General features: G+C 38.1%; 1 protein-coding gene across 6 annotated transcripts in view; it reads left to right on the top strand.

The window, feature by feature from the left end:
• Window positions 1-20,156, top strand: part of rptor (regulatory associated protein of MTOR, complex 1) — a 442,693-nt gene that overhangs the window by 182,472 nt on the left and 240,065 nt on the right. For all 6 annotated transcript variants that reach the window (XR_009818028.1, XR_009818029.1, XM_061988411.1 and 3 more), the window contains exon 8: window positions 18,485-18,544. Coding sequence is in view for 4 of the 6 variants with exons in the window: in XM_061988411.1 (XP_061844395.1) it covers window positions 18,485-18,544 (60 nt within the window). In the remaining 2 variants the exon portion in view is untranslated. The remainder of the gene's footprint in view (window positions 1-18,484; window positions 18,545-20,156) is intronic.

Below are 20,156 nucleotides of genomic sequence, written 5' to 3' on the forward strand. Positions count from 1 at the left end.
CATTCTTGCTTGATGTACAGCTTAAGTTGTTCAACAGTCCGGGGTCTCCGTTGTGGTATTTTAGGCTTCATAATGCGGCACACATTTTCAATGGGAGACAGGTCTGGACTACAGGCAGGCCAGTCTAGTACCCGCACTCTTTTACTATGAAGCCACGCTGTTGTAACACGTGGCTTGGCATTGTCTTGCTGAAATAAGCAGGGGCGTCCATGATAACGTTGCTTGGATGGCAACATATGTTGCTCCAAAACCTGTATGTACCTTTCAGCATTAATGGTGCCTTCACAGATATGTAAGTTACCCATGCCTTGGGCACTAATACACCCCCATACCATCACAGATGCTGGCTTTTTTAACTTTGCGCCTATAACAATCCGGATTGTTCTTTTTCCTCTTTGTTCCGGAGGACACGATGTCCACCGTTTCCAAAAACAATTCGAAATGTGGACTCGTCAGACCACAGAACACTTTTACACTTTGCAGTCTATTCAATTGAATATAAGTTGAAAAGGATTTGCAAATCATTGTATTCTGTTTTTATTTACCATTTACACAACGTGCCAACTTCACTGGTTTTGGGTTTTGTAATTTCTGCACAAACTCAAAAACTGTTTTAAGAAAGCTCCGCTGCATGCTCGTCAACCTCTTCAGGGTCTCACATTGGCTGCAGTTTGTCGTCCTAATTTGTTTGTGTGGAAAAATGCTAACACCCTTTGGCATTTTGAGAGGGGTTCTCATCACTGATTAACGCTGTTTTTTTGCTGTACATGGGTTGTAGACCAGGAAGAGGTCTAGAGTGTAGACCTGGGGCTAGCTGGATGAATTGTCTTTCAGCTGACCTTGGAACACCTCAGTGTCCCTATAGTGTAGCGGGGAAAGGTGGCCAGAGACATGGAAGTCTGTGCTTCCCTCTTGATACTGATGCCCCAGTTAAGCAGATGAAAATGGATAAATAGATCAATATACAGTATTATTATAAGCTTTTTTGTTTTTTTAATGATATTGGGGGGAAAAAAAACGTGTGTTGGGCGTGTCACGTCCGGTTTATGTGACGACACGCAGATTCAATTCCTGTTGTTATATTCCTTAGCACAGGGTTTCTCAAACTGTGGTAACACCAGTGGTAAGCGGGCTCCATCTAGTGCAGTGGTTTTTAACCTTGTTGGAGGTACCGAACCCCACCAGTTTCATATACAGTACGCATTCACCAAACCCTTCTTTAGTGAAAAATAAAATGTTGTTTTTTTCAAATTCAAGACAAAGTTATATGTTTTTGGTAACACTTTAGTATGGGGAACATATTCTAAGTAACAAAGACTTAATTTAGAGTTGTTTGGTTAGGGTTGGTTAGGGCCAGGGTTAGAGAGTTAGGGCCAGGGTTAGAGTTATAATAAGACCACGCCGAATAAGGCATTAATAAGTACTTAATAATGACTAGTTAAGAGCCAATATGTTACTAATTTGCATGTTAATAAGCAACTAATTAATGGTGAATATGTTCCCCATACTAAAGTGTTACCATGTTTTTTTACTTGTGCACAAAATGAACCGTGCATGAACATCACCTTGTTCAAAGAACAAAACCAACATAGTGCATAAACTCAGAACAAATTACACACCTGCAAATCAGTCTGACTTCTGCTGTTGCCGTATCCGTAATACGCCGACAGGGAGAAGTTTTTATTTACACGATGAGTCAGGTGTGTTTTGACCTGCGCCGAACCCCTGAGGTCGACTCACCGAACCCCTAGGGTTCGATCGAACCCAGGTTAAGAACCACTGATCTAGTGATTCGCCAAATAACTGCTCCATTTAGGGGTTTCCCAGTTACAGATTGTTCCAAATTACATTTTGAAACAGGAAATTAGAAACATTACAATTGTGTGGGCACCTAATGGACGAGGACAACAGTGATTGTTATTGACCACGTGCCGTTCACAAAGATAGGGTGCACAGACTCAATATGTAGATACTTCTTCAGACAACCTTCCCAATTCGTGGTCCAATTAATCAAAAACCAGCACAGACAATCAAAATATGTGGCACAAAAACACAGCTTGCCCACTGAACTATGCGGACATTATCAAAACCGTCTAATAGCACCTTACACAATTCAGAAATACACCCATTTAACAATTTTATTAATCCTGATAAGGCAGCACGGTGGAACAGGGGTTAGTGCTTGTGCCTCACAATACGAAGGTCTTGAGTAGTCCTGAGTTCAATACCGGGCTCGGGATCTTTCTGTGTGGAGTTTGCATGTTCTCCCCGTGACTGTGTGGGTTCCCTCCGGGTACTCCGGCTTCCTCCCACCTCCAAAGACATGCACCTGGGGATAGGTTGATTGGCAACACTAAATGGTCCCTAGTGTGTGAATGTGAGTGTGAATGTTGTCTGTCGATCTGTGTTGGCCCTGTGATGAGGTGGTGACTTGTTCAGGGTGTACACCGCCTTCCGCCCAAATGCAGCTGAGATAGGCTCCAGCACCCCCCGCGACCCCAAAAGGGACAAGCGGTAGAAAATGGATGGTTGGATGATGGGTAATATGCAAAATCCTCGCCACACTTGGACATGTTCGACGCATTTTAGGTGCTTGCCGGACAACGATAAAAAATGGATGGAAAAATGGCTATTTCTGATTGATTACAAAAATGTAAGGATGTCGTCAGGGAAGTAATCAAGATAGGAATTATTCACATACTGTTAATATTCAATGTTTTATTGTTTATACTTCATGTTGTAGTGATGGGAGTGTCAACGTGTTGTTCAGTTTGTTTGCAAAAGCTTGTTTTAACTCATGCGTTTTACTGGTGTGTCTGATTATATCCTAATAATATTGTAAATCCAAGGTCTTCTATTTTTGTAGAAAATTATTATTGTTACGTGCTGTGTCGCAAAAAAAGGGTTTGTGCGTGCTGTGTGCATGTGTCTGTTTGTCTATACGTGTGTGTGGTGCATACACGTGGGTCCAAATGACACTTTTTTGGCGAGTTTCCCCGAAAATCGGGCTTTATTGTTGATTGTACAACATTTTTACATGTTTATATATGTGTATATATATATATATATATATATTATGTGTATTTGTATATATACATATATATGTACATATATATGTGTATATACACTATATTGCCAAAAGTGTTTGACCTCCCATCCAAATGATCAGAATCAGGTGTATAAAATCACGCACTTAGGCATGGAGACTGTTTCTACAAACATTTGTGAAAGAATGGGCCGCTCTCAGTCATTTCCAGCGTGGAACTGTCATAGGATGCCACCTGTGCAACAAATCCAGTCGTGAAATTTCCTCGCTCCTAAATATTCTAAAGTGAACTGTCTGCTTTATTATAAGAAAATGAAAGAGTTTGGGAACAACAACAACTCAGCCACCAAGTGGTAGGTCACGTAAACTGACAGAGAGGGGTCAGCGGATGCTAAAGCGCATAGTGCAAAGACTTTCTGCACAGTCAGTTGCTACAGAGCTCCAAACTTCATGTGACCTTCCAATTAGCCCACGTACAGTACGCTGAGAGCTTCATGGAATGGGTTTCCATGGCCGAGCAACTGCATCTAAGCCATACATTACCAAGTCCAATGCAAAGCGTGGGATGCAGTGGTGTAAAGCACGTCGCCGCTGGACTCTAGAGCAGTGGAGATGCGTTCTCTGGAGTGATGAATCACGCTTTTCCATCTGGCAATCTGATGGACAAGTTTGGGTTTGGAGGCTGCCAAGAGAATGGTACATTTTGGACTGCATTGTGCCGAGTGTGAAATTTGGTGGAGGAGGAATTATGGTGTGGGGTTGTTTTTCAGGAGTTGGGCTTGGCGCCTTGGTTCCAGTGAAAAAAACTTTGAATGCTCCAGGATACCAAAACATTTTGGACAGTTCCATGCTCCCAACTTTGTGTAAACAGTTTGGAGCGGGCCCCTTCCTCTTCTAACATGACTGTGCACCAGTGCACAAAGCAAGGTCCATAAAGACATGGATGACAGAGTCTGGTGTGGATGAACTTGACTGGCCTGCACAGAGTCCTGACCTGAACCCGATAAAACACCTTTGGGAGGAATTAGAACAGAGACTGCGAGCCAGGCCTTCTCCACCAACACCAGTGTGTGACCTCACCAATGCGCTTTTGGAAGAATGGTTGAAAATTGCTATAAACACACTCCGCAACCTTGTGGACAGCCTTCCCAGAAGAGTTGAAGCTGTAATAGCTGCAAAAGGTGGACCGACATCATATTGAACCCTATGGGTTAGGAATGGGATGGCACTTCAAGTTAATATGTGAGTCAAGGCAGGTGGCCAAATACTTTTGGCAATATAGTATACATTGTGGTGGTACTTGGAGAGCCAAATGTTTTCTGAGGTGATTTTAGGTGAAAAGTTTGAGAACCACTGCCTTCTAGCACTGTGCTAAGAGAGCACAGCCTGTATGTTCAATGTGCACAATTGAATGGCGACCCCGACAGGGACAAGCGGTAGAAAATGGATGGTTGGGTGGATGATGATATTGCAGCTTGCTTTGGACTCAAGGTCAACTTTGGCAGGCTTCTTGACACTTTTCGTACACAGCAGCGATGGCAACAGCCACAGGCCTTTCTTTACAGCTGGCTTTGGGCACAGGCACCTTTTTGGGCTTTCAGTCACTGTTTTGGGGTAGCAGATGAGGTTTGATGTGTGGAAGCCGTTGTTTCTTCCCTCTTTACGAAGCGTTTGCAGGGCATTTTTTGCGGGTGGCACGAGATGTCTTAAGGAGTGAAGAAGTCGCTCACGATCGACGCCATGTTTGTTTACACTGTGATTTCTGGTGAGCTCAAGGGAAGTTTAGGACCTCCTCCACTTTTTTTGTCAAATTCGTTATTGGAGCTATTTTTTTAAATCATATTTATCAGTGTATTGTTATAATTCCGAATATCATTCCAAAAAATATTGGTCGGTTGTATAAATGTGTTTATTCATTTAAACTTAGTTTATTTGTGCATAGGAAAATGAAGGCATTGTAGAAATGACTCATGGCATGCAGAGTGCCACCTTGTTTTGTTTGAGGATCTGTTCTGGTCCTTTGATGTAGAATCAATTACAAAAAACACTCCAGCCCCGTGTACATGAACCTGATGATTTTGAAACACTTAAAGGTGTATGAGATTTCATTTAGAATGCTCCTGTTGTGCACTGTTATGCACACTCTTTTCTATATCATTCGTTCACACCCTTCTGTGTTGTCGATATCCAAAGTATCGTCTTTTTTACAACACAGTTTTATTATTCATAGTGGTCCTGCACCAAAAAGTTATTTATTTTTGTATTAAAAAAAAAAAAAAAAAAAAAAAAAAAAAATATATATATATATATATATATATATATATATATATATATATATATATATATATATATACTGTATATGTTTCTTGCTTCCAATTGGTTACAATTAGGGATGTCCGATAATGGCTTTTTGCCGATATCCGATATTCCGATATTGTCCAACTCTTTAATTACCGATTAAGATATCAACCGATACCGATATCAACAGATATATACAGTCGTGGAATTAACACATTATTATGCCTAATTTGGACAACCAGGTATGGTGAAGATAAGGTACTTTTTTTTTAAATTAATAAAATAAGATAAATAAATTAAAAACATTTTCTTGAATATAAAAGAAAGTAAAACAATATAAAAACAGTTACATAGAAACTAGTAATTAATGAAAATGAGTGAAATTAACTGTTAAAGGTTAGTACTATTAGTGGACCAGCAGCACACACAATTATGTGTGCTTACGGACTGTATCCCTTGTAGACTGTATTGATATATATTGATATATAATGTAGGAACCAGAATATTAATAACAGAAAGAAACAACCCTTTTGTGTGAATGAGTATGAATGAGTGTAAATGGGGGAGGAAGGTTTTTGGGGTTGGTGCACTAATTATAAGTGTATCTTGTGTTTTTTATGTTGATTTAATAAAAAAAACAAAAACAAAAAAAACCGATGCTGATAATAAAAAAACGATACCGATAATTTCCGATATTACATTTTAACGCACATCCCTAGTTACAATTATTAATTAGTGCTACCATGATTAGTCGACACAATCAACAATGACAATTACAGTTTCACTGTTTATTTTTGGTCTCTCGTTTCTCACATCTCATTGATATTCATCTCCACCTCAGTCCCTGCAGTGTGTCCGCCCTGCTGGTTAATTTGCTATCTTATTTCATCCTCCCTCCCACAACGCTATAAACTCTTTTCATTCCTCTTTAGTGGGTCAGGTCACCGTAGTGGGAGACGGATTCCGAGAAAAATGCCTTAACTTACTTGTGTGCTTTACTTCCATTGATATTCCACAGCGCTTATATTTTCCATCCAACGACATAATGGCAACATTGTGACTTAACCATAATGAACTGCGCTGGCATGCACAAGAGAAACATTCTCTTAAACAGACAGTAGCATGGACTCCTATCCTAACAAATAAGAATAAACATGAGTTTAAATTATTGTAACTGAGGGTTTTATAAAGGTGACCGCTGATGTGAAATCTCAACATGAAAGAAGAAAGCCAGTCATAAATTTGAGACGCACTTTGACACATAAAGAGGCTGTTTGCAGCATTAACACAGATGCCTAGAGAGCGCCAACTTTCTAATGTATTTTACACATTATATCCCACACTCTTACGGCTTTCCATACGTGATGACATAATTACGTACGTACGTAACACATGCATGTGCATTAGCTTTAGGTGTTGCTAGCAATTTGGATAGCTAGCGTTAGATGTCATTGAATGTATAGATAGATAGATGGATAAATAGTACTTTATTGATTCCTTCAGGAGAGTTCCCTCAGGAAAATTAAAATTCCAGCAGCAGTGTACAGAATTGAAATCGAATTTAAAAAGTAAAAAGTAAATAATGAGGGTATAAATGGAAACAAAATAGAAAAATATTACAATAAGAATAAAAATAAAAAGCAACAATGAGAATAAAAATATAATAGTAAAATAAGAATATAACAAGAGAAACTAGGCAGTAGTGACCATGTTATGAAAAAGTATTGCACTGTTATTGTTTTGCATCCCCTGTCATCCTAGTACCCCCCCTCACCCCCAGAGAGGAGTTGTACAGTCTATCATAACAACATGCCTGCAAATTGTTCTTAGACTTAGACAAACTTTATTGATCCACAAGGGAAATTGTTCCACACAGTAGCTCAGTTACAAAGGATGGAAAGGATAATGCAGGTATAAAGTAGACTAAAAATGTACCGTAGAAACAATATAAAATATAACATATTTGGGGACGGCGTGGCGAAGTTGGGAGAGTGGCCGTGCCAGCAATCTGAGGGTTACAGGTTCGATCCCCAGCTTCTACCACCCCAGTCATGTCCGATGTGTCCTTGAGCAAGACACTTCACCCTTGCTCCCGATGGGTCCTGGTTTGGAAATAGTGTCAAAGCGCTTTGAGTTCCTTAAAAAAGGTAGAAAAGCGCTATACAAGTACAACCCACTTACCATTTTGTAATATTTACATATTATATATACAGTATATAATATATACTGATATATTATTATATTTTTATATAATATATACAATATATGAGTTTGCGATTTGTTCAGGGTGTACCCCGCCTTCCGCCCGAATGCAGCTGAGATAGGCTCCAGCACCCCTCTGTAACCCCAAAAGGGACAAGCGGTAGAAAATGGATGGATGGCTGGATGGATGGAATTACTACAGGAGTAACAAAGTACTACAGGAGTAACAAAGTTAGGTTGCTAACATCAGGTAATAGACAGATATCATCTATTGCTGTTTGGCGAGTGATTATACAGCTGGATGGAGTGCGGAATGAAGGAGTTCTTGAATCGAACACTGTGAGCTGTGAGCTTCCCTGTCCCTCAACTGTCTGGTGGAGTGGGTGGACAGGATTGTCCATGATGGGGAGCAGTTTGTCCAGTGTCCTCCTGTCCCTCACTGACACAAACGCCTCTAACTGCGTGCCAATAGTTCGGCCGGCTTTCCGGAACAGTTTGTCAATCCGGTTTAAGTCCCTTTTGCTGGTGCTGCTCCCCAACAAAGCACTGCAAAGTACAGGGCACTGGCCACAACAGACTGAAAAAAGGTCTCCAACAGCTTGCTGCACACATTAAAGGACCTAAGCTTCCTCACTTCTTTTGGACTGTTTTTGTATGTGTGCACACGCTCCCTGCACATACGTGTTGACGAGACTGGGTAATCGCTTTATTCGGGACGGTAAATATTTTATTACATACACTTTGTAACTGTGAAAAATGTAGGCAATTGTCAAATGTGTTTTGTTAAACCACTAATGGTAACATAAACTAGCCGATGGTGTTCTTCTTATTTTTTTGCTTTGAAAAATGTTACTGTGAGCAAGTTGCAAAAGTCTCCTTGTCGCACATTACAACTGTCAAGCGTGCCAAGACCAACACTGTGCATTACAGTCCTGTGCAGCTACACTGAACAAAAGAAAAGTAGTTTACATGACTTTTAACAATTCACAACAAATATAACAGGATTTTTTTCAATCCATTTTAACTTCATTCTCATTAATATATACTAGATCAAGAATATATTTGCCTAATAGATTTAATCTACTTGATTGACATGTGATGTTATGTTTTCTAAATGATCATGGAATTGTGTCACTGTCTCATACTGTTTGCCCTAAAACAGTATCATTGTTTTTGCACTTTTGTTATTTGTAATCTGGTTAAATTATGCTGCAAAATATAATCTATGACATTTGTCGTTTAACCTCTATTGCATCACCATATCAAGATGTTATTGTTAGCCATATATATTACACACACACACACACACACACACACACGCACACGCACACGCACACGCACACACATACACATACACACACACACACACACACACATATATATATGTATATGTGTATATATATATATATATATGTATGTATATGTATATATATATATATGTATATGTATATATATATATATATATATGTGTGTATGTATATATATATATATATATATATATATATATATGTGTGTATGTATATATATATATATATATATATATATATATATATAAAGGTGTGGCGGCTAATATGAAACCCGTACATTAAGCTGAACTGCTGTTATCAATTATAGGGGTATTTGAAAATAACATGATTTATTAATGCTTTTTGACATATCAGGGCCATTTAATGATGATTACAAATGGCTCCTTAAATGCGGTATAGCGTAAACTTTGACAGCCCTAATATATATATATTTCACGAGAATGTATTTATCCTATACATTTTGCTTCTGTCATTTGTAAGATTGTTGATTCAATCTCAGGTTCTCTGAGACATTTGGACTCAAAGAATCTAGATACAATTCTTTGGACCACACCTCAACCAAAACCACCCCTTCTTTATTCCCTTCCTCTCAATGTAATCTTAAATTGGACCTCTTTGGTCTTTATTAGTAGTAATTCACATTCATTCCTTTCCATCCCCTTAGCTCACTGCCGTTTTGTGCATTTTTCACTGTCAAGTGTTTTTAGCATCAGAAAGATTTAATTAGATTGCCAGAGTACTTTGGAACGTCTTCTAAAGTAGGTTTTTGTCACATCCTATTAAAAGGAACAGATGCCAACTGCCTAAGCAGAGTTTTGGACTATTTTGGCGGTTTCCTGACCGCAGGTACTGACCACAAAAACAGGATTGCTTCCTGACTGACACCTTTTGGCTTGAATACAATCTGCTGTGAGGTGCTGCTTTGTAACTGATTTGTTAGCCATGCTAACCTGTGCTCAGGGGCAAACTTCTAAGCAATTGGCGAGCAGTGGAAGAGGGCGAGATAATACACAACAAACTTCCAGTCCAAAACGGTGAACTGTGATAAATAAAGTGACAAAGAGATGAAATGGAGCAAAGAACGCTAATGAAGGATAGGATTGTGACTGTGCTTTGTATTAAACCTACCATATTTTCACCAGATTATAAGGCTCAAGGCCGATGAATGGTCTATTTTCGATCTTTTTTTTTCATATATAATGCGCATCGGATTATAGATCGCAATAAAGTAGTCATATTATTATTATTTTTTTTCTGAATTGAAAACACTTCCTTGTGGTCTACATAACATGTAATGGTGGTTCTTTGGTCAAGAAAGGCGGACGCCCGCAATTTTACAGGATTTATGCAGATCCCAAATACAGATCGGCAAGTACCAGAAGGTAATAAAAGTTGCTTTTGCATAATACTGCAAAACAAAACGCCAGATAATGTCTTACCTTATACACACGCCATAATAATACTCGTATGTTGAAGCACAGTACAATCCATCAAGCGGTGTGGCTTCATAGCTTACCAAAGTCGCACTAAAACATTTTAATAGATTTTTGAGCGTTGTTTGTAATGTTCTATATTTTCAATGGAACATATAAAATGTTGGTGTTGTTTACTTCAGTCCTATTGCCATCATAGTGCAGTCTACATGTATCTCTTATGTTTGACTGCCATCTACTGGTCACACTTATCATTACACCATGTACCAAATAAAACCACAATTATTAGGCTTACCGGGTTGTAAGGCGCAGTGTCGAGTTTTGAGAAAAAAAAAAGATTTTAAGTGTGCCTTATAGTCCGGAAAATTCGGTATATGCAAGGTCACTAAGTGACAGAGCAGTAGAACCCAGTTAAAATGTTGTTTCAAAAGAGCAACAGGTGGACACTATTTGCATTCAATGGAGGTGGTAGTAGATGCATTGATAAATGCATTCCACTGAACAGGAGAGATAACACCATACCAGGGAGGTTTGTTCATGCACCCTATGTCAAACATAAATATGTACTAACTTGGTGATTGATGCAAGCTACTATTAAGCAATTGGGCCTTCCCTGAAAGTGTGGAGGTTGTCAATTTTCGATGTATTGACATCGTGTGCTGGACACCATATACTCTTCAAAGAAATAATTAATTAATGTTTACACAGCAGTTGTTGCGCCCTTATTTGCGCCTTAATGCTGTAAACATGAAGTTGCTTTGTGGCATCCTTAGTTACTTAAAACATAGACTTGTTTTAGAAGACACATTTACTATATTCCTCTGATTGGACTCCTTGATCAGACAGGTCTTTTCAGAGTACTGTTGATAATAACCTTTTCTGGAGTGGGATGTAAAGCAGAATAACTGTAGATAGTGACGCCGTACAACTCCCTCCTGACTTCAATGATGTTTCTCTTTTTAAAGAATATTTGACTTAAATAAATTCCAAGCAGTAATATAGAACTTTCTCTGATTGTTTTAAAACTGACAATTGTGTTAACGCATGCCAGTGCAGGCAAAGTGTTTGATGAGAAAATTATTTTAAAATACCGTATTTACCGGATTATAAGGCGCATTTAAAATCCTTTTTTTTCCTCAAAACTCGACAGTGCGGCTTTTAACCCGTGCGCCTAATGAACGGAATAATTCTGGTTTTGCTTACCGACCTCGAAGCAATTTTATTTGGTACATGGTGTAATGATAAGTGAGACCAGTAGATGGCATCATAGTGCAGTGTATACTGCACTATGATGGCAATAGGACTCAAGTAAACAACATCAACATTTTATATGTTCCATTGAAAATAAAGAACATTACACACGGCGCTCAAAAATCTGTCAGCATGTTTTAGTCCGACTTTGGTAAGATATGAAGCCGCACCGCTTGATGGATTGTACTGTGCTTCAACATATGAGTATTATTATTATTGTGTGTGTAAGGCAGCGTTTCTCAAAGTGTGGGGCGCGCCCCACTGGTGGGGAATAGAGACATGACAGGTGGGGCGCGAGGAACGGGAGGAAATTTCACTTAAAAAATTGTTATTATTATTATATTCTTAGATAAATTTTTTTTACTATGCTTTCATTTTCTATACACACTGTAAATCACTTTGTGATTCTATCTGTGAAATCCGCTATATAAATAAATGGAAATTACCGGTACTTATTTTTACTGTAGGCTTTATATTTCTCGGTACAAGCGAAAGTTTGACAGACATAGCAACAATAACTAATAGGGGCGGGGCTTAGCGGAACAAACTTTCACGCGGATGGGTAGCAGGCTAATGTGTGGACCATAATTACACAAATATATAAATTTGTGACTCGCACTTTAAAGGTCGTCGAGCCAGAGCCAGCGCCTGCAGAGAAACAAAAATCTTGTGAGCGCGGTAAATTTGATCAAAACACGACCACTGAAAGTGCGACTGTTCTCTGCACTGTGTGAGGAAATGGGAACTGGTCATACAGCCGTGCTGTTTCACAGTGAAGCAAGGTGGCTCTCCCGGGGAAAAGTGCTGTCACTTGCCCTGTCTTGCCAAATGCATAGCTCCTCCTTTTTTTTTTTTGCAAAGATTGCAAAGTGGCACTTTTATTGTATTTATTATTGAACTTGATGCAAGTTATTTGATTTATTATTGAACTTGATGCAAGTTATAACACTTTTTTGATTTATTATTGAACTTGATGCAAGTTATAACACTTTTGTTTTATTTATTATTGAACTTGATGCAAGTTATAACACTTTTGTTGATTTATTATTGAACTTGATGCAAGTTATTTGATTTATTATTGAACTTGATGTAAGTTATAACACTTTTATTTGATTTATTATTGAACGTGATGCAAGTTATAACACTTTTTTTGATTTATTATTGAACTTGATGCAAGTTATAACACTTTTTTAAATTTATTATTGAACTTGATGCAAGTTATAACACTTTTTTTGATTTATTATTGAACTTGATGCAAGTTATAACACTTTTATTGGATTTATTATTGAACTTGATGCAAGTTATAACACTTTTGTTGATTTATTATTGAACTTGATGCAAGTTATTTGATTTATTATTGAACTTGATGCAAGTTATAACACTTTTGTTTTATTTATTATTGAACTTGATGCAAGTTATAACACTTTTTTTGATTTATTATTGAACTTGATGCAAGTTATAACACTTTTATTTGATTTATTATTGAACTTGATGCAAGTTATAACACTTTTTTTGATTTATTATTGAACTTGATGCAAGTTATAACACTTTTGTTTTATTTATTATTGAACTTGATGCAAGTTATAACACTTTTTTTGATTTATTATTGAACGTGATGCAAGTTATAACACTTTTTTTGATTTATTATTGAACTTGATGCAAGTTATAACACTTTTGTTTTATTTATTATTGAACTTGATAGAAGTTATTTTATTTATTATTGAACTTGATGCAAGTTGTACCACAGCTGCACAGTTATTTTATTTATCATTGAACTTGATGTTATTTTATGTTATTGAGTTTGAATGTATACAACTTGATGTTCAATAAATTTGAAAATGTTAAAGCTTGGCATTAGCGCTCTGTTGGGGCGATGGGGGCAGGTGGGGCTTGAAAACTCCCCCTTGTCCAAAGTGGGGGATGACAAAAAAAGTTTGAGAATCACTGGTGTAAGGTAAGACACATTATCTGGTGTTTTGTTTCGCAATATTATGCAAAACAAACTTTTCTTACCTTCTGGTACCTGCTGATCTGTATTTGGGATCTGCATAATCCAGAAAAATTGCGTGCGTCCGCCTGTGTAGTCTGTGGCGACACAGTAGTCGATAAGCTTCTTCTGTTTCTCTATCTTCTTGTTATGGGACATTCATCCTCCACTGTTGCCATTTCTAATATAAAGTAGTGTAAAGTTCTTACTTATATCTGTCAGTAAACTCACCATGAAAGCGCTAAAACATACCGGTGTAGTGAGCTTACATTATTCACCCAAGGAACTTTAATTATTAGAGAGTTGCAATCGGACGGTTTTACGCGGGACACATTTCCGGCCTTGATCTTGTTTCCGGATGAGGAGATGCTGCTCCGTTATTGATTGAAGTAAAGTATGAATGTCATTAAAACAGTTAGCTCCATCTTTGACACTTCTTCCACTCCCGTCCTTGCACGCTACACCGCTACAACAAAGATGACGGGGAGAAGACGCTGTCGAAGGTGAGCCACGTAAATAAGACCACCCACAAAACTGCGCATCCTGAAGAGACTGTCAGAAAGCGGCTTGAAGATGATCTGTAAAACATAATCCATGCAACATTTTGACCACCATTACATGTTATGTAGACCACAAGGAAGTGTTTTCCATTTAGAAAAAAATAAAAATGACTCCTTTAATGCGCCCTATAATCCAGTGCGCCTTATATATGAAAACAGATCGAAAATAGAGAATAATCCGGTGCGCCCTATGGTCCGGAAAATATGGTATTAAATGATGCCACCATATCCATTAATTAACCCACTGGTTACGCAAACTCTGGTCGTCCGCATGAGAGGCGAGTGTGCTGACCACCGAGCTAAAAGCCGGGCTGGCTAACTCGGCAGCTGTCAGGGGTTGAGGTTTACTAACATACACATGACCACAGCCACACTGGCTGCCCCCGCTCCGTTACACATACTTCATTGTTTTACCCTAATGTCAGACACTCAAGGCCTGGGCTGTTTTGTACTGTCACATGATGTCATGTGGGATCTCATTATTTTTCAACAGCACGTAGACCTTTCAAGTTCTCAGTCGGGATGGAGGGACTGAATGTGAAAACTAAGAGTAGCCTTGAATTATTGATCACCAGAGGTATTAAAAGTGTGGGTGAGCGGACATACCCAAATATGAATATTGTCAATACCAAGGGTACTATCATTCCATTACTAGTTTTTAAAAAAAATATATATTTCAGTTCTGTTCAATGTTTTGTATTCTCAAATATCTTTTTTTCCCCCCCTGTTTCTATTGTTACATTTCAAATCTATTTATTGTCGTTAATCAACTCAAGGAATAAGTTATTCTGCTAAAAATATTTTTGCACCATCATATATATTTATATTAGAAAATGCACGTTTTTAAACATTCATTTTCGCATCAAAATATCACCTCAAAATATCACAGCATAGCATACTTAGCATCATCTTGCTGGCTTACTTGTTGACGTTGTGTTTGCTCTCCGAACCACAAGATTAACGGCTTTCTACTTTGCTGCTAATCATATTTGGATGATTACAATCCAAACACAGTTAGTTCCAGTGCATTTATTAGTAGCCAGAAAGTATACTTTTGACGTGACTGATGTAGTAAACCAGCGGTTCTCAACCTTTTTTCAGTGATGTACCCCCTGTGAACATTTTTTAAATTCAAGTACCCCCTAATCAGAGCAAAGCATTTTTGGTTGAAAAAAAGAGATAAAGAAGTAAAATACAGCACTATGTCATCAGTTTCTGATTCATTAAATTGTATAACAGTGCAAAATATTGCTCATTTGTTGTGGTCTTTCTTGAACTATTTGGAAAAAAAGATATAAAAATATCTAAAAACTTGTTGAAAAATAAAAAAGTGATTCAATTATAAATAAAGATTTCTACACAACTTAAAGTGCCCTCTTTGGCGATTGTAATAGAGATCCATCTGGATTCATGAACTTAATTCTAAACATTTCTTCACAAAAAAAGAAATCTTTAACATCAATATTTATGGAACTTGTCCACAAAAAAATCTAGCTGTCAACACTGAATATTGCATTGTTGCATTTCTTTTCACAGTTCTTTTTGACAGACATTTAAAAAAAAATTCACGTACCCCTTGGCATACCTTCAAGTACCCCCAGGGGTACGCGTACCCCCATTTGAGAACCACTGTAGTAAACCACAACACCCGAAGTAAATTACCTGAGGGGGCGTGGCTACAGGATAGAGTTGCTAAATAGGAAATGTTTTCGGAGTTCTGTGCATGCATGTTATATCATTTTACATTGCATTTTCAATGATAAAAATGTTAGTAAATTATCGACTAAAAACAAAACGACAGCCAAAGGAGGTTGGTAGGTAAGAATAAATTCAAAGGTAAAATATAATGCAGAAATGCACCCAATTGCAAGAAATTTAGTCTTGACGTTTCAAAATGTTCTTTCGAGGCTTGCGTGGCAGCCAATAGAAATGTTCCACTTTTTTTCATCAGTTTTCCTCTTGGGGTGCTCACATGCCTGATTAACCAGCTAAAAAAATGTTTGGTTTTACTAAAAAATAAGTTGAAATGATGATTATTTTACTATATTATTAAAAAATTAGTGTCTGGTATGCACTGCCAGCAAAGGGTTGGGATTGTTGAGCTTTGGGCGAGATTCAGGAGGGTCTAGGGATGCGCTGTGGCCTCTGTTGCTTTGCCATTTTGGAGCTTGGAATGTGTATGTCCAGCTGCTTGTTGTTTCAATGTTTTTGTGTGGTTAGCTGTTTCCTGGTGGGGATGTGCGGCAGACATCAGAACAGCCACTGGTGGCGCTGTGTGGTCGCCTGGATTCAGTGATTGAGTGACTGATGACCTTTTGTATTACCTACAACATTACCTAGAGGTAGTCAGTTAGGAATAAGCCTGTTTCCTGGCTGGTGTAGTGTATACCACCTGTAATAAAATGGTAAGAGACTCCAAGAAAGCTATCAAATCTATTATTATTGCTTCAATTGAATGCATATTGAACACATTAATGCATATTGAAACATGCATTGAGATGAGAATAAAAGGAATAAAGCCACTTTGAATCAACTATCAAAAATCAAAATGCACAAGGTTTTCTAGTTCTTTAGCACTGCGTACATTCAATGCATACAATGACGGCCCCCCTTTCTATGCAAGCCACTCTGACGTTTCACAAACAGTTGTACTATAACATCACACATAGTTTTAGTGTGGCTGCCATATGTACAAGTGAAACAAATGTACATCTACAGAGCCAGGAGGAAAGACTCTTTCAACCAAATCACCATGACAATACACAAGCACTGGTAGGTAAGAATAAATGGTTATGGCCTCTTTAAATGGGTGGATGGATCTTTATTGTCATTGCACAAGTACAACAACATTTTGTTTTCAGCACAAAAATGTTCAAGAGTAGACAAACACTGTACAGAACAGGGACACTGTTGGGTCGCCACTACGAACAGGCCTGGCAATTATTTTGACTCCGGGGGCCAAATGTAGAGAACAAAATGTGTCTGGGGGCAAAAATCTGCTGTACAGTATGTGTGCTTGGGTCATATTTTTAGGAGCACTAATACAAAACCTCACAATAATGTCTGATTGAAAGCTAAAAATGTTATGACAGACCGCCTTAAAAAACAGAATGGAATTACTTTTTTTTTTTTACTGAATGAGATACCCAGAATGTACATAAAAAGATAGAAAGTGGGATTTACAATATTAACTATGAACTATAAAACACTGAATATTGACAACATATGAACGTCACACCCCCTCTCCATCAACAATCAAGTTACAATCAAGCAAAACACAACAAAAATGCAACAAACACAGCGAAATATGAACGCAAAGGGTAAAAAAAAAACCCCACCTATAATCTGATATATCACTAAGCTTTAGAACTTTGATGTAAAAATCTCCTTCCGCGTCTGTCCCTGACACCCACATTTCAGACGAGCAGCTCTGGAAACACTCTGTGGAAACGGTCCCCACCCACACTGCTTGGTGCCTCGTCTGAGCTGCTGTGACGTAGATTACCATAGTAAATAATTAGATTACCATATTAACGAATTAGATTACCATAGTAACTAGTATATCATGCAAAAAGCGCATTATTTACTGCTGCTTCTCACTCAAATACTGTCCACCATCTGCAGCTTTTCTATATTTTCGTGGATACATGTTTGCCTTGTATATAAATATTTTTAACGTTCTCTGCTGGCGTTGTTTTTATGCCCCTTGAAAATGTGTACTTTTATTAGACTTATATGTTCTGTGTGTAGTCGAATAAGTGCCAGTGCCATGCCTTCTTTACACAAATTTAAATACTTTGTATAGTTCAAGACTTACGGTCATTTGAAAACATCACTGCACATCATAATGGCAGCTACAGTTTCCATCTTAAAGATCGAAAAAAAATATTTGGGAATGTCTGGCGGGCCAGATTGAAAAGCTTAACGGGCCGCATTTGGCCCCCGGTCTGCCATAGAAAGTGGAGAAAAGGTAGACGCTGGGGGAGGATGAGTTAAAAAAAAAAAAATTATTTTTCACTGATTACAATGACATTCACAACTTAGTGTTCCATGATTGTCAGTCTGCCAAAACAGCAGGTCAAGGTAAAGTCTGCCTCATTAGTTAAAATAATTCCATGACAATGCTTTCATTCACAACTTATGTGCGTGTTTCTCCGTGAGGCAAAGTGGGCATGTTTGGAGTCTGGATGGGAGAGTAAGGATAAAAGAAACATGCGTAACTAAGCGCATAAAAAACGCTTAAGCGCAAATGGGACAGTCGGGCACTATAGTGAATATAATCTTTGAAGTTATCAGTCTTTAGTAATGAAGAACTTTACAGCATGTTGTCTGATGTAAACTCTTCATTGTTGTCTTTATTGCTTCTTCACTCAAATACATTTTTCCTCTCTTTTTTTAAGGTTTTGTATGCAGAAGAGCTCCAAGTTGGTGCCAGGCGTTACGTTAGACCTCATTGAGAAGTAAGTGATATTCAGACAACTTTGTTGGCTGAAGTCGATTTAGACATATTTTTCCACATGTGTATACAAACATTTGTATAAAACAGCAAGGTCTTTTGAGATTATTATCTATAAATAATGTCTCTGTTACCATGTCTACGCCCTGTCGTTGGTTGTCATGTTGATGATAATCATCAATGAAGTTTCATGGGGTGCATTTCATACCTAGACCTTCAGTGGAGACTTAATCAACTTAATCCACTTCTAATTAACACCACTACTCTTAATTCACAATTAAACCATCAGTAATATGAAAATATGCATTATATTGACATGACAGAGAGAGGCATTTCATCAATTGAATGACGGATATCATTATTACTGCAGCAACAAACCCAGTTAACCCTTTATCTTTGAATAAATGCATACATACATATAGTTTACAATATGTAAAATCGTTGCACACCTATGTTTGATGCGATATTCACGATCTATCGTATTTCCTTGAATTAGCGTCGGGGCGGTAATTAATTTAAAACCTCTTCTCACTCTGGCGCTTACCAAAGGCATGCGGTAAATTTAGGCCTGCGCTTATAAATTTGAGTGTGATGTAAGGATACCATCATGAAAAGCACATTTAATAAAAAAAACGTTATTATGGTCTTACCTTTACTTATAAATGAAGTCCATGCGCAGCACCTTCTGAACAAAGGCATCGATAACTTGTTTATAGAAGTCTTCCTTATCTTTCTTCAGTTTTAAAAGTCTCTCTGTCTCGATGGAGATCTTCCTTTATTACCTCCTGTTTAGAAAACTGTTTTATTTTAGATATGTAATCCTCCATGTTAAAAGTGCAAGCGAGAGGAAAAAATAAACGATCGCTGCTAACTGTTGCTGCTTGTTGTGAAGTGAAGTGAAGTGAATTACATATATATAGCGCTTTTTCTCAAGTGACTCAAAGCGCTTTACATTGTGAAACCCAATATCTAAGTTACATTTAAACCAGTGTGGGTGGCACTGGGAGCAGGTGGGTAAAGTGTCTTGCCAAAGGACACAACTGCAGTGACTCGGATGGCGGAAGCGGGGATCGAACCTGCAACCCTCAAGTTGCTGGCACGGCCGCTCTACCAACCGAGCTATACCGCCCCCACAATTGGTTGTCACTTCTTCTGCAGCCGAGTAGTCGCAAGAAGGATCACTAGCGCCCTCTACCACCAGGAGGCGGGAGTCATTTAATGACTCATATTTGACACACGCAGCTACGGTATATTGATAAAACATAGCTGCTTACTGTTCTTTTTAGCATATTCAATAGCTTGGACCTTAAATCCTACTGAATAGCTCTTTATCTTCTTCCCTTTATGCGATTTTAAATTATTGAAATTTTTCATTTTGTGTCACTCGTGACGTGACGAGTTTGACCCGGCGGAAATTCTAGGCATATGCTAATTATTTTGCGAAACGAGTTTGACCCGGCGGTAATTGTAGGCAGACGCATACTATATACCCGGCGGCAATTCAAGGAAATACGCTAGAAGGTTTTTTTCTTATTTAAAAGCATGTTACATGTTAAAAATGTGGTGTTTTGGGGGGGCTCAGGATAATATATACCATATTTTCCGGACTATAAGGC

The sequence above is a fragment of the Nerophis lumbriciformis genome, linkage group LG27, assembly GCF_033978685.3.
Source record: "Nerophis lumbriciformis linkage group LG27, RoL_Nlum_v2.1, whole genome shotgun sequence".
NCBI lineage: Eukaryota > Metazoa > Chordata > Actinopteri > Syngnathiformes > Syngnathidae > Nerophis > Nerophis lumbriciformis.